This window comes from Wolffia australiana, chromosome 12 (genome assembly GCF_029677425.1).
Source record: "Wolffia australiana isolate 7733 chromosome 12, ASM2967742v1".
NCBI classification, from domain to species: Eukaryota; Viridiplantae; Streptophyta; class Magnoliopsida; order Alismatales; family Araceae; genus Wolffia; species Wolffia australiana.
Window position 1 is genome coordinate 11,594,430 of NC_135846.1, and position 15,651 is coordinate 11,610,080.

The 15,651-nt window shown below is 39.0% G+C and overlaps 3 protein-coding genes and 1 long non-coding RNA gene across 4 annotated transcripts; 2 read left to right on the top strand and 2 right to left on the bottom strand.

Moving 5' to 3' along the window:
* The first annotated feature begins 5,502 nt into the window (after positions 1 to 5,502).
* Positions 5,503 to 8,750, top strand: LOC144710727 (protein TOM THREE HOMOLOG 1-like). Its single transcript, XM_078584566.1, has 11 exons — positions 5,503 to 5,857; positions 6,541 to 6,631; positions 6,724 to 6,776; positions 6,858 to 6,950; positions 7,021 to 7,092; positions 7,190 to 7,262; positions 7,334 to 7,379; positions 8,009 to 8,072; positions 8,139 to 8,192; positions 8,270 to 8,347; positions 8,421 to 8,750. The coding sequence occupies exons 1-11, from the start codon at positions 5,723 to 5,725 to the stop codon at positions 8,511 to 8,513; spliced, it is 852 nt and encodes a 283-aa protein (XP_078440692.1). The 5' UTR covers positions 5,503 to 5,722; the 3' UTR covers positions 8,514 to 8,750.
* LOC144710729 (uncharacterized) lies at positions 8,488 to 8,992 on the bottom strand. The gene is made up of 2 exons (XR_013583393.1): positions 8,863 to 8,992; positions 8,488 to 8,782 (listed from the first exon to the last, which is right to left on the bottom strand). It is a non-coding gene; the product is annotated as an uncharacterized LOC144710729 (long non-coding RNA).
* A 240-nt stretch (positions 8,993 to 9,232) lies between these two features.
* LOC144710728 (uncharacterized) lies at positions 9,233 to 10,077 on the top strand. Its single transcript, XM_078584567.1, has one exon. It carries the CDS (start codon positions 9,372 to 9,374, stop codon positions 9,924 to 9,926), a length of 555 nt encoding a protein of 184 aa, XP_078440693.1. The 5' UTR covers positions 9,233 to 9,371; the 3' UTR covers positions 9,927 to 10,077.
* A 97-nt stretch (positions 10,078 to 10,174) lies between these two features.
* On the bottom strand, positions 10,175 to 15,212 carry LOC144710724 (Rhodanese/Cell cycle control phosphatase superfamily protein). Its single transcript, XM_078584560.1, has 8 exons — positions 14,746 to 15,212; positions 13,663 to 13,716; positions 13,424 to 13,573; positions 12,329 to 12,473; positions 11,964 to 12,049; positions 11,634 to 11,737; positions 11,270 to 11,530; positions 10,175 to 10,504 (listed from the first exon to the last, which is right to left on the bottom strand). Exons 1-8 carry the CDS (start codon positions 15,100 to 15,102, stop codon positions 10,369 to 10,371), a joined length of 1,293 nt encoding a protein of 430 aa, XP_078440686.1. The 5' UTR covers positions 15,103 to 15,212; the 3' UTR covers positions 10,175 to 10,368.
* Between the last annotated feature and the right edge of the window lie 439 nt (positions 15,213 to 15,651).

Consider the following 15,651-nt stretch of genomic DNA (forward strand, 5'->3'; position numbering starts at 1 on the left):
CTGCGCGGAATAATGTGGCTACCATTTTAGAGAAATAAAATGAAATATGAAGGGTGAGAGTGTGCGAGACATTCCTGTGCATTTCATGAAGCAAAATTTTGAGTTAAAAATACATATCATAAGAGAGAGCAACGACTTATTACTATAAACCTTTGTTATGGATGGTGTCCCTTTCTCTCCTCGATTAAGAAAACTGTAATGCATCTGGATACCATAACAATGAGGTTATTCAACGTTCTCATGAGAGGAGATATTGTGTAAATTTTTTTAATACCTCATTGATTTCCACCCTGTTGTGTTCTGCATGCCTTGATATGGATGAAGAAATCAAAACGATACTCAGTTTTGCACTGATCGCTTCCATGATTTCTTGGATTCCGGAGCAAGACGAGTTGAGCTGCTCAAGTGTGCAGCCTCTAGATGTATCCATGCGGTCCTCGGCACGCTGGATCTCCTCCTTGTTGAGAAGCCCCGTTCAACCTCCGTTGACGTTGTAACGCTGTCCCGATTGCATCGAGAGTGGAGAGGAGTCATGGGGAGAAGGGAGAAGAAGGGAAAGGCCCCTGAACAATTTTATCCTCAGTGAATTTCGTTCAGGGCATTCCCCTATTTATACTAAATGGGTAAAATATATCTTTTGATGTCCAAAACATCATCTGCGTGTGACCCTCTAGGCCCATGTAGTTGAGGCGGGCGCTTCATGGTTCTCGAACAAAGAAGAGAAGAGGAAAGAATGAGAGAGAGTGAAGAATGAGAGAGAGAAGAGGGCAGTATGAACAAGCCATAAGGTAGTTAAGATCGTTGTTAATCCGCAAGAAAATGTACATTAATGTCTAAATATATGGTTATAACGTAGAGTTATTTTTTTTTAATCGTAACCGTTATAACGAGTTATAACGAGCTATAACGGCTAGTTTATAACAAATAATAGTCGTTGGATCTTGAAAAATATGTGCCTATCTATATGAATCCTATCTATGTGTATTCCTATCTATATTTAATCCTATACTATGTTTAAACTTATATTGAATCCTACATCTAATTCTCTAACGAGTATATGGGGTATGTGTTCAATTATTACTAGCTACTCTTTATTAAAGTTCCTATTGGTCCACGTTGTACTGACTCTGTTTCTCTGGACTTCATTTTGCTGATGTGGTGTAACATTTTGCTGATGTGGCGTGTTGTGGCAAGACATCGTTTCGCTGACGTGGAGAGAAGAACTCCTTAACAGATGTAGCAGTCTATTAACGACTCTTGTGGCCCAATAACCTTTATTGGCCTTTCAAATTAATTAACCATATCATCATATAAATTTATTAACGTCGGATCGATTTAACCCAATCGATAGGTTGAGTCTCCAACACGTGAGGTGGCAAGCTACACCTCGTGCCCTAGAAGATACAAAGGAGTATGTATCGACTCACTCATCATCGGTTATCGTTTACGTATAATCCATCATCTACTTGACACTCTTAGGACGACTTAGGGTATGATCAACTGTCAAACGATCATCCGAGTTATATTCCACCGCCTTGGCCAAGGACTTCATTGCATCGTCTTCCTTGAGTTGTCACCTCTTACACCGAGGATGGACGATCCCATCTTGACCAATCAATCGTCTTCATGAACTTCTTGATGTACCCAAACTAAGACTATTAGAATACCATGATTAGGGAAGAATAAATCATAGTCAAAGTACAATTGTCCGTCCACAAGATGTCTTTGGTGTCTTAGGTCTAAGGACAACTTACACAACTGTGACATGAATCAACCTGATTGAAATTTTGGTATAATACCATTCAGGGATATGTACGTATCAATTCATTGAACTCTTTCCACTAAAGAGCACCCACTTTCTATCCTTAGTGTCACAACACTAATGGCTACGAGAATGGCCATACTCATCATATGAGTGAGACTAGATAGTGTTATTCTATTTGGATACTGTGATGTCCTTCTCGTGTATCCTTCTAATAGAATATTTAGAATACATGCTTAAAGACTAGTGATCTCCGTATTACGATCTCATCATAATTCACTAAGTCCGATCATGTATTCATTGACTTCATTATAAGCATCACACGTGCACTATAATGAATATGTTATATTAATTAACATTGAAAGAGATACGAAATGTGTGATTGGCTTGCCAACCACATGTATTTCCATCGCACCCTTCTCGTGGAGACTCATCATATGAGCCTTCTTCCATCAATTTGGCCTCCTTAGTCTAAGGCAAAGATTCTTACATGTTGTTGTCTGGATAATGTTGCCTCAACCAAAACTTTAATGTCATCAGAATGGATATGTTCTATGCCAAGAACCTTGACCGTTTATACGTACAGATTCCTCGGCAAGTGGAGAATAATCTTTTGGTCAGTGCACTTGTTGCACAAACAAGAAGTCTTGGGCCCAAATAGAGAGTTTAGGGAAAAGCTTATATCATTTTCCGTGGCGCCATAATTTGGCGTCATTTGACTCTTGAGGCATTTCTTTCACCTCAGATTTTGGAAGTTCGAAAAAAAAACCAAAGTGCCATTAAATAATTCCAAAAAAAGATATTAATTCATAAAATGTTAGATATATATAATTTGAATTTAAAAATTCTATCTCTTCAAATATAATGCCAAAAAATTCAATAAAAGTTATATTCTGACTCAATGAATTATGTTCTTTCAGAATTTCATGTCATAAAGACCATTAAAATTACTTTAAAATTTATAAAAATAAAAATATTATTGTAAAAAAAAATCATTTTAGGCTTGACAACATGCATTTATAATCAATTTAATGCAAATAACATGTAAATATGGTCATATTAACCTACAAAAATACATGTTATCAGACCACCCCCCAACTCAAATCATTACTAGTCCCTTAGCAATGACCTATAATTTCCCTTGGATCATCTATTCCCCTAGTGGACCAAACAATATGAGCATGAAGTGATTAAGATATCAACCACACCTCTAAGTATGAATATACCCATGTAATATTAGATTTCACATGATAGAAGCCCTTGTGGTTTTGGAAAGAGTTGGTAGTCATGAGGAGTGAAGCCTACTTCTAACTAAGTATGATACAAAGATCGAGGTGATGCTCTCTAATTCCTTCCTATCTATGTCGATCACTTACAACTAGATCCGGTTTTGCTTTCCGAATATACTTGGTTTATATCCGATTTTTTTCTTATTCAGATCATCCTCTCCACTTATTTTTTAATCTTCCCCAATCACTCAAAACACCAAGAGCACCTTGATGGACATTAAAAACCCTCACTCTCTTTCAATCAGCCTCTCTAGGAGGAAGTGAGTTCAAAGATGGTTTTTACAAAATCTGAGGCTCTATTTTTATATCCAACTATATGGGTGTAAAGAGGCATGAAACATAAAGCTTTGCTCAAAATTTCAGATTGAAACTCCTTCTAGATTGTCAGATATCGTGATTTGAATTCAGATTATTTTCAGCCCTCCAATTTCTCTCTCCTTTGATTTTCGAAATCCAAAAAATCAAAGAACCATTAAATAATTCCAAAAACATATATTATTTCATAAAATGTTATAGATTTATAATTTTAAATTGAAATATGATATATCTTCAAATATAATGCCAAAAATTCAGAAAAAGTTATATTCCAACTCAAAAAATTATGTTCTTTCAGAATTTGATGTCCCAAAAACCATTAAAAATACTTTATAATTAAAAATAGAATTCTAAGAAATATAATCATTTTATGCTTGATAAAAGACATTTATAATTCATTTAATGCAAATAAACATGTAAATATGGTCATATTAACATACTAAAATGTGCGTAATTACTGGCTTATATCTAATCAACTTTTTAACCATTGTTAAGGCAAAATGGATAATCTTAAACACCCATATTGGAGGGGACCTTCCAGAGACCCATGTTGCTTATGTGAAACCCTCTTTGTCAACATTGAAAGGCAGTAACAACATATGGTAGTATTTTTCTCCCTCTCTTAGAAGATGATTCACACAACAAAGGAACTTTCGAGAATTATTGTGCCTACATTGGTGCATCTATTGAATGGGTAGAAAGAATATTTTCAACTATGATGCACATGACTTTTTAAGTTGGACAACTTTTACATTTTTTAGGGGTCAAAGAGCCGATGATATCTTGGATCTTTACATCTTTGGAGCAGCTGACATCAAACACACCGCTACATATGATACCAAGAATAAATGAGATATGTGGAATTTCAAAAACTAGCACATTTTCCTTATAAACCTTTTCTCTGGCGCAATTAAGTTGATATGAAATTCACATATGGAATGACTTCATGGAGGATATGACAACGAGGTTAGTGTGATCTTCATCTTTCTTTGACTCACCTCTTCGTCCTTTTTCCCAGGCTATCATCGCCGATAACCTAGGTTTACAGTATCACACATATCACCTCCAACTCTGCCACTCGTAGGCATGTATCTGCCTCCATCTCTGTCACACCAATGAGGGTAAAATCATCATAGATCACCTTCGCTTCGATGTTCATTGGTGCATATCTGCTTTCATCTCTGTCACAATCAACGGAGATATCTCTTTCCATCCGTTCCGCTCCACTCACATCCATTGCCATCAATCATCACTCGATGCTACCAAAGCACGAGCGAAGGTAGTTATTTAGAATTAATTAGTAGTTTATACAATATAATTCTATTAAAACTCTTTAAATTATTTTTATAACTTCTTAATAAATTAACTTAATAAGGAAATTCATTTTATAATCATTACAGAATAATTTTGAATTAATTTTCAGCAGTTTCCTTTTATTAATTAGATTTAATTTCTGAAATAAATGCAATAAAAACCAAATAATAAGGATTAAAATTAAATTTGACCCCTACTCGCCATATCCTCATAAGGAAAATTATAAATGTTGTTGTATAAACCAAAAGCCTTAAAGGGCGTTTCTAACCCTAATTTCTGGTTCATCACATCATTCCAGATTTGATACTATGTGAGCGGGAGAGTATTTATCAGACATAAAATAATGGCATACACCTAGAGGGGGAAAGCATTTTATATAAAACTACAATATTTAACCTTAGACCCTACATTTCCAGCCCAAGGTTTAATCAACTGTAAAGTCGGTAAACCTTCCCTTGAGCAATGCTTCCCTTGTTTCTTTTAGTCTAAAAAATTAGAGACTCCTAAGATAAACATTCTCATTGCTCACGAAATTACATAGACGTGATATGAATTTTCTTTTTGCTTTAGACCTTATGTTCTCTTTAAATTCCATGGTAGAGATGTTATTTTAATTGCTATATATTTCCCCAAGGATATCACTTGATATAGAAAATTTAATTGATATGAAATTTCCTTTTGCTTTGGATCATATATTATCTTTAAAATGTATGGTAGAGATGCTATTTTAAATGCTACATAATATATTCCCCAAATATTGAAATTATTAGCTAATAATAGAAATGTAAAACATAAAGCAAGCAACGGTATATGGGAATACTTAGTTGTATGTGGAGACAAATTACCAGGTTGTGATGCTTTCCTGGGCTGTTCTGGAAGCAACGGCCACCCCTTTTTGCAGACCTCTCTCCATCTCGTCGAGCAAACCCCATCCGAATTATTCTTCCCCAATCTCGATTTCGTCGGCAAGAAATTCAGATCCCGCTCAATTTCTGCAATTGTAGATTTTGCGGTCGATCGGGGTCGTTTGTTGGCGGAAGAAATGGTGGCTGCAGCTGCCGCGGGGCTCACCAGCGTTAGAGATCTGTGGGAGGAATTGAATGATTCCCCCATCTGGCAAGATCGGATCTTTCACGCGCTGTCGGCCCTCTTCGGTTTGGTTGGAATCGTCGCGCTCGTATGTGATCGTCCTCTTCCACTTTTTTTTTCCGTTCTTGAACGATTCCGGTGTTGGAAAAAAAAACAATCTTCCATCATTTTCCTTCTTTTATTGTTTCGGCGTCTTGGCGATTTTTGTTTATCGACTGTCATTTAATTCCACCGTTTTCGTCCATCACAAAGATTTTCAGTTAATGGGTCGCGAGTTCTTCAATCCAGTTGAAAGAGACATTAAGAGTACTTGTAAAATTGGCGTCTCTGGTGAAAAAGGTTTCGCTGGTGGAAAAAGATTAAAATTGGTTCTTTTGGTAATTGATGAGTACTTGGATACAAAACACAGAATCCAACTGACAAACTAGGAAGATTGATGCAGAGGGAGGCAATTCTACGCGTCTAAACACGATATCACTGCTTGTATTTCCTTAGATGAGGACACAAAAAATCATTTTAAAACAAAATTGGCCCATCGTTTTTCATGAGGAACTACATAGTAAGTTACCAAAGAGTCCAAATCATTTCGCTCCTGCCTACTCTGAAATTTGACGGGAACAAATCGAAATTTTTTTAATGACCTGGAAAGAATCTGATACGTTCGATCTGCATGCTGGGTTTATTCTTGATATCCTTCAGACATTATCCCTCTCATCATCTGGAATTAAGCCATCGTCGTCTGAACCGCTCTCTTGAATATGAATCCTTCAGATTCAACTCGTGAGGATTGAATGTAGAGTTCCGGAATACGGTTGGACGACGCAGAAGGTTTTCCATTTGCTTAATTTTATAGTGAACGCAGGTTTGAATCCTCCTTTTTTATCACATTTCTCATAAAATTGTTTCTATTTAATGGTAATTACTTAATCATATTCCATGTTCTCTCCTCTGCAGTGCGGTCCCTCGTTTTTCTGTCGCGTCGTGCTGTGCAGAAATTGAAGCCCGAAGTTGACCTCGATCTGCCGACCTACATTTTCTGAAATTTCAATTTTAATTCTGCTTGTACACTCATTTTTGAATTATCTCAGGTTATCCAACATGTTCTTATAGATACGCCTGGTCTTCTTTTCTTCACCACTTATGCTCTCTTGGTGCTTTTCTGGGCAGAGATATATTATCAGGTTAGTATCGAATTTCCTTAGTATGATCTAAACGTGAAATTGAGGAAACATTTTATTATCATTATTTTAGGCGCGTGGACAATCAACGGACTCACTTAGGCCGTGTTTCATCATTGTAAATGGCATAATTTACACAATTCAAGTAAGATTTATCTTTTCTGGCAAGTTTTACTGAAAATCAGAAGCTATTTTCGTTATGAACTCTATATCATTGATCCATCAAATTATTTATGGTTCAGATTGCTCTATGGTTACTATTGTGGTGGGTGCCAGTTCATATTCCGCATGTTCTATCCAAAGTCTTCTTTGCAGGTTGGATATTTCTACGTTCTTCTATTTACATAAAAATTAATTAATGTACACATCGGTTTCAACCCCCGCAGGCGTCTCTCTCTTCGCTGCCCTCGGCTTTTTGGTCTATGGAGGAAGGTGAGAACATTATTAATTATCTCTCCGGGTTTGATCGTTCTTCCTCCTGGCTAGGTTTGACGGATGATGAATAGTTTTTCATCGTCATCACCATCCCTATATTTTGTCATCGTCCCCGTTGAGGTCATTCCAAAATTTCGTATCATAATCCCTCAATTCTGCCATCATCATCGTCATTGTTATCCTGGGATGACAAAATCGATGATTGGATTGCAAGGACAGTGATAATGACAAATCTTGGAAACTAAATGACAATGGGGAGGATGAAACGTCGTTGTTAGCTCGTCATCTTCATCAAACATGGAACTAGTGTTGGCAGAATGATGAAAAATGTGTCATCTCATCATCATCCCTGTATCTTGTCATCTTCGTGCATGTTTGGGATTGGACAAATGATGATGATGATGCTGATTTATCATTAACCAATGGTTTAAAATGACGAGGACAAGGATGGAGAAGATGGCAAATTGCCATCGCCGTCATTGATGCCGATCACCACTCCTAGTAGAAGGGATCTACTAAAGATTCTGTTTCATCCCGAAGGGTAGCATCAATTTTGATGCGGATATCGTAATCAAACAAAAGACATTCTATTTCCAATCTCATTTATCTCTCCAAAATCATGGCAGGCTCTACCTGATGCTTCGGCGCTTCCCCGTCGAATCCAGGGGGAGAAGGAAGAAACTTGTCGAGGTGAGGATCCCTTGCTAATTTCCTTCACTTATATATCATATTTAATCTGTTATCTTAATAATGCAGGTCGGCTATGTTACCACTATCTGCTTCTCCTGCTTCATGATAAGATGCGTCATGGTAATCTAAACCTGGCCTTCTTCTCTCCGGTCAAAATCTCGAGTCAACGCTCTCTGATTCTGTTCTTCTGTTTTCAGATGTGCTTCAGCGCCTTCGACAAGGCCGCCGACCTTGACGTCCTCAACCACCCAGTTCTTAATTTCATCTTCTACTTGGTAAGTATGTCGTATGAATTGCATGCTAATAACTTTAGTCAACGGTCAAACATTGGTTGGCGTTGACTGACAGCTGGTGGAGATCCTGCCGTCGACTTTGGTGCTGTTCATCTTGAGGAAACTTCCCCCCAAGCGCGATCTCGGCCAGTACCACCCAATCCGATAATCCCACAAAAAAAAAAAACAGGGTGAAGAAAGAAAGAAAGAACAGGATTCCGAGGCGGAGCCAGACGGGCTCGGAATCTGAAAGACGGCGGCGCTACCGTGCCGGCTGCGCAGCCATGATCGGCTGGCTCCACGATGGATGTTTAATTCTCTTTTATTTTCCTACAAACGTTTGATGATTTCTCTTCTTATTTAAGCGTTCATGGGTAAATAAATAAATTAATTAATTAAACCGGCACGAACGAGCTCCCATTTCTCCTAGACCAGCACCTGGAATTCGAAGCATGCTGGGTGATTTTCCTTTCTGTGATGGGGTTTGTGAATAAATTGGGATATTCATGAACTTTTACCTATAAAAATTCTTCCGGAATGGTGTCCAGGTCATGGCTAGATCGGTCTATCTCATCAAAAAGAATAAATAAATAAATAAACAAAATAATGTATAGAAAAGGAAAAAAAAAATAATCACCTATTTTTCTCCCTGGGGAAGGCAGTGCAACTCTACAACCAGGCTTGTGCCTTTTATAGCCATTTGCGTTGACCGGTGGCTGTCACCAGCCGGTCAAACCTACAATTCATTAATGGGCTTACAAACGAGATTTAATTGGGCCGCTAATGGGCCCAAAACGGTTGACCAGTCGCTGTATCGAGAGTCCTGTCGGTGGAATTTATCGAATAACTCCCTGAAGAAAGAAGCAGTCCGCGGAAAACGCCTGCACATTGGAAATTTGTGAGATTCAGGTCAAAATCGGGGATTTCTCCCCTCGCTGTTCCATTCTTCTCTCGATTGTTCTTCTTCTTCTTCGAGGTAGGGCGCAGAAAGGCAGGAAATCGCGAAATCCGAGCTCGATCGACGGCAATGGCGACTTCGTCCTCTTCCTCCGGCATCGTCTTCCTCTTCGCCATCGCCGTGCTGTCCTCGTTCTTCGTCTCCGGCGCTTCTGCGAGGCCCTGCAAGACCCTCTTCATCACCTACGCCTTCGACAACTCCGGCGATGAATACGCCAGCGCCTCGATCGAAGTAACGCAGATCTCCGGCTTGTACGATCACCGTCCGTCCAGATTCATGGCCGTGTATCGCCTGATTCCTCTTCGATCTTACGCGCTTCCTCGCCGTTCGATCGATTCGGATCAGTACTTTGGGATCAGTTCGCTCAGGGAGCGTGCCAGGGACATTCTGGCTGTGGTTGCTGGCCTCCTCTTCGGTGTGGGTTGCGCTGCTCTGACCTCTGCCTCGGTTTATCTCGCTTGGTACTTGATCTACAGCCGCTACGAGACTCAACGCATTGATGGGTATGATTATCTCGACGAGGATGAGCGTTTGGATGCCATGGAGAGTCCCAAGAAGATGGGCTATGTTGGAATTCCTGCTTCGCCTGCTTCCCCGGTTGCCCCTCTCAAGGAAGCGTCCTAAGGATGTGCCAGTGTAAGCTTCTCCGTGCGATCTCTTCGTCGATTCTGCTTCGATTTGCTGAAATATGGTGTGTTGAACTCGAATCGTGTCTTGTATGATGAATTATCTGTTGTAATTCACCGATAATGCCTTTTGTTTTGTGTTTCTGTGATTTGGTGGATCTTCTTGATCGATTGATCTGTTTTCTTCACGAAAGGATGATGGAATCGGAATCGATTTTCTTAGAACGTTGGAATGTGCATCTTAGATTACGGATCAAAATCAATTTCTATTTTTCTTCAAGTGGAACATTCACTTAAAGAGGGAAACCTGTCAAAATTTTGAGCCCATGCTCGGATCCGGAATACATTTTATGAACATCAATGGAATTCCAACTTCCCCAAGAATTCGATGCGTATGCATGGAATAATAACTGAGAAAATTAGGGAAGAATGTCGATCATTCAGGCCTTGGAATCTCTATATATGTGCCATTTGGTGTATCTCTGAGAACCCACTAGAGGAGGCCTCAACCGGGGTGCCGTGGTGCAATCTGAGCAACAACAACCATTCATCTTCTCCACGCATCCTGAACAGCACCTGGAGATCAAAGAATGTTCATTCATCTCAATTCAAGATGGGGAGAAATCTAGATCTTTGAGGGAAATTTTGATTTCTCTATGACCGAGGTTTAGAATTGTATCAGACATAAATGCTCTGATAAATTCGATGAGAGAAAGTGAAAGAGATGCACATACACATATAGATAGATATTGTAAGAGAGATGTGGATAGGAGAGAAATATATAAAGAGAGATAGGCAGGCAGAGACACATACAGAGATAGATTTTGAGAGAGAGGTAGAGATATAAATAAGAGAGAAAGATAACGATACAAAGAGAGAGGGATTTAGCAAGAGGGAAATTAATAAAAGGGAGAGAAAGAATGACCATATAGAGAGAGTGAGAAAGAAAATAGATAAGAGAACTAAACAGGAGAGAGATACATAGAAAGATTAGCTAGAGAGAGATAAGTGGATAAGAGAGCTGTATAGATAGATAGAGAGTGGATAAGTAGATCAGAGAGATGTATAGACAGATAAATAGATAGGTAGAAAGAGAGAAGATTACTCATCTTTACTTATTCACCACAAAAGAAATACGTGCCCAAAATTATCAATAAACACGGATAATACATACTTTGAACCTCTCATTGTTGACCCAGGGATGAAGAAGATGAATAGACAAGCAACAAATACAGCAATACATAGATAGGTGAGACTGATAGATTGAGAAGTGCATAGAAAAGACAGATTCCATAATGATTCTCTAGAGAGAGGATGCAAAAAAATATAAGGTGAACTTACAGGAAGAGGAGATTACAGTCCAGATTTGCGCAGTTGCGGTGCCGTAGCTCATTAACCGGAGATTGACAAATATAGCACTTGGCAAAGGCTACAACATTCTCCTCTGATTTATCTTCGGTCTCTGGATTATAAGCTGCTGGTTGAAGAGATAGTCGAGAATCAAAGACAAAGAGATTGCCCACCCATTCTTCTGGTCCTTCACTGCGGAGGTAGTTTGATACTCCCCCACTCAAGGTAAACAGATTCTTAAACCCTTTCTCCCTGAGATATCATGATCATCATTGTTCAGAAAAAAAACATGGAAAACATCTGATTGTTTTCAATACCCTTATTTATTCAAATGATCATTTTATTCAGAATGTACCTTAAGATGGTAGAGTAGACATCACAGCGGATGCCCCCTGTGCAGTACATTAAAATGTATGTGTTCTCCTTGTCAACGCCGGCCAACGGGTCCGAGTCTGCAGACTGGGCAAAATTTTAATTTTTACATCAAGAGTGCTTGAATCTTAATCTACATTTTTGGTTTAAGTCCCGTTAGATAAACAAAATAGTCATAATTTCCCCTTGAAACCCCAACTAGGATAATTAATTTCTCTATGTAACTATGACACCAAATTCCATAAATATCGTAGAAAATACAAAAATATATTTAATCATATGAAGCTTCTGTAAAATCTTCTTTCATATCTACCTCTGATTGACCAAAGGTTGTGCTCCGGAAACAGTCAACATCTGGTCTCTGGGCTCCCCTGAAATGCCCGATATCCCATTCATAGCCTGCGGAAATCGACCACAAATATACTGAATTTTTAGGTATTATCATATTTACCGAGGGAAATCAAGGATGAAAAAGAGGCTCAATCTGCATAATCTGTTTTCGGGTTCATTACATGCTACTTATAATGGAAGCAGAGAGAATGGAAAAAAGGCTCAACCTGCATAATCTGTTTTAGGGTTCATTACATGCTACTTATAATGGAAGCAGAGAGAATCCGAAATGAGCCATGTTAATAAGAGAAATTGAGAAAGAAGCACATTCAACAAGAAAAGAAATACCATTTCTGACATCCAAAATAAGTGTCTTTCTTTCTGGGCTTTCTTCATCAGTTCCCTGGAGTCTACTCTTCCACTCGGAGGGAGTCAACGGCGTGGCTCTCATCTCCGGGTCGACGAGGGGGAGGTGCGAGGATCCGCCTTCTAACTGGAATATTATACCCAGATGAATATAAATTTATAAATAAAAGGTCAGCAATCCAAAATTTGAGTTTTCGACGATCCGCATTATGAAAATCGAAAGCGAGCTCGAAGGAGCAAATGCGAGATTTTGAGGATTACTCAAGTCAAATGAGAAAAATGCTGGATTTTTAGTACTAATACCAAGGATAATAGAAACCTATGTCAAGATCAAGTGATAAGGTCTGAGATTATTTAGGATTTGTTTGGAGAAGATGCGAGACTTTTTTTGGAATTCTACATTGGAAGGAAATATTAAGAGCAGTAACTGAAGTCAAAATGGGAAAACGAAAGATTATTGGAATTGGTATCAAGGGGTCTTACGAAATAATGCTAGATGTTTGGGATTTATACCGAGGGAAATAAAGAACATTACAGTAAACAAATGAAAGAGTGCTATATAACGAGATGATTATGACTTTATGAGTGACGTTTGATGAATTCCAGGTATAAAAAGAGAGAATGTAAGGTTTTCCGATGGATATACATCAATTTAACCATGATTTGACACAAATTCGGGGATTATTGATTAAAGAAATGATTCTTTATGAGGACAAGCACAACTCTGAGAAGGAGACCATAATTCAAAAAGGCAACTTTAGAATATTTTTTCAAAAAAGGCAACTCAAGTGCATAAGAACTGCTACCTGTGATTAAACAATGTAATGGATATCTGAGACGAATTTGAGACCCAAAACCTAACCCGGATTAATGAATGCGAAACATGAGAGATTGTTTAATCACACAAGAAGGTATTTCCAAGATTCCACAAGAAGCGGAATGATGAAAATTCATCAACGAAATTCAGGAAGAACAGACAATTCAGCAGCACCCATCACATCACAAGAACCACAAGAACGGAAAAATCATTAGCATGAAAAGTATTTACTTGATTTTTGGAAATTGAAGTGTTCTTGCCTGGACAAGAGAAGGTTTGTACCGCAGTCTCAGTCTAGGAAAAGCGTGGCCAGCAGGAGAAGGTGAAATTTGAACAAGAACATCGCAGAAACGATGATCTTGTTTAACCCAATCGACATAGGCCATGGCGTCGACACGGGGACCGCTGTACTGCAAATCCAGTCACCCAAAATATTTTTGAAACTATTTTTCAATAGAATTCCATTTTTCATAGCCTAAACAAGTCAAATTAATAAGACCTGTGCATTTATTCCTTGTTCATTGATGTAAATTCGCCCGTGTATGTCACGGCCCTGCCATTGAAAATGTGTCATTTTAATGTCAGTAAGAGAAAGAGAGAGAGAGTGAATGAGTGAGAAGGTAGAGGTACGGGGAAAGAATGAGTCAGAAGAGTGAGGTAGAGAGGCAGAATCTGCAAAGAGAAAAGAGAGTGAAAGAGAATGAGTGAGAAGCAGAGTTAGACAGAGAGTTTGAATGAGAAAGAGAGAGAGAGAGAGAGAGAGAGAGAGAGAGAGAGAGAGAGGGAGGGAAATAGAGAGATAGAAGAGTGAGAAAATAGCGTTAGAGAGAGTGAAAAAGAGCGTTGGAATTAGAGAGAGAGTGAGAAAGGAGTTTGAAAAAGAGAGTGAGAAAGCAGTTTGATAAAGAGAATGAGTAAGAGGATAGAATTAGAGAGTGAGAGAGAAAGAAAGAGTTAGGCTTAAAGAGAGAATGAGAAAGGAGTTTGATAAAGAGAAATTATGAGAGAGAGAGAGAGAGCTTGAGAGTAACTGAGAAAGAGTTGGACAGAGACTGTGTGAGAAAGAAGTTTGGTAGAGAAAATGAGTGAGAGAGAGAAAGAATGAGTTTGACAGGTAATGAGTTTGATACAGAGAATTGAGTGAGAATTTGATAAAGAGAAAGAGTGAGAGAGAGAGAGAGCTTGAGAGTGAGTGAGAATGAGAGAGAAAAAAGTTAAAGACTGTGTGAGAAAGGAGTTAGACAGAGAGAATGAGTGAGAGAGGGAAAGAATGAGTTTGACAGAGAGAATGAGTGTGAGAGAGAAAGAATGAGTTTGATCAAGTGAGAGAGAGATAGAGAATGAGTTTGATATGGAGAATGGATGAGAGAGACAAAGTTAGAGAAAGAACTAGAGAGAGAGAGTTAGAGAGAGGGAGAAAGTTAGAGTGAAAAAGAATGAGTTCGATAGAGAGAACGAGAAAGAATGAGTTTGATGGAGAGAATGAGAAAGTTAGAAAGAGAGAGAAGAGTTTGATAGAAAGGGAGAAAGAACGAGTTTGATGAAGAGAATAACTGATTGAGAGATGGGAGAGGACGATAACCTGGAGGAACAAAAGATGGTTGGAGACTTCTGCTTCGGGGTTGTTCAAATGCACAAAATGGTAGAAATTGACGACGACGAAGTCATCAAAGGCCGCTTGCAAGTCGTAATCACGCTCGGAAGAAGAGAGACGACGCGCTGAGCGGAATTGAGCAGTTCGTCGTCTCTTAAGCGACCCATCAAAGCACAACGCCTCGAATCGCCCAGAAGAGAAAACCCGGATCGCCCATTGGGGGAATGGCCTCGCGGGTACTATCAATGGATTGAACCAAGGCAGCGGCCATCGCCTGCCCAGAAAAGAGCAGTCAGCGATGGAGAAAACTGCTGCTTCTCCACCTCTGCAAGCCGGAATCCCCATCTCTGCAGGCCAAATTAAGCTCCTCTCTCTGTTCTTCGCTGCACTCTTGAGTCGACTGCTCCACCGTTATCTTCAGTGAGGAGAGCACTTGTCTCAGAAAGCTTTGGGCAGAATCTGATTGACCCAGTTGTGGGAAACAAGAAAAAAATCATTTTTACCATGAAAAATGACTATCAGTGGTATTCTTCTCATCCAAACCCCAAATTATAGTGATCTTAATACTCTTGTAATTGCTTTGTACTTGGCTTGTCCTATTCCTCTGTATCTACCGCTACTCCACAAGGTTTTTATTTTTCTATTTTTATTTTCTCTTTAGGCTTTCTTATCCAACGAGTAACTTATTTGCTGTTATTAGTGTTCGTACTTCCCAAGCCCAATATCAGATGATGATATCAGAACAGATGCTGAACTGGGTCTCAGAAATAGGCTATCCAATATCTGCCTATACTGATTTCCAGATACAGGATGACGGTATCAGATATAGGTGCCACAGTGCCCATCATACGTTTGGTTCGTATAAAGGGTAGAGTGCAGGTTTTTTCAACTAAA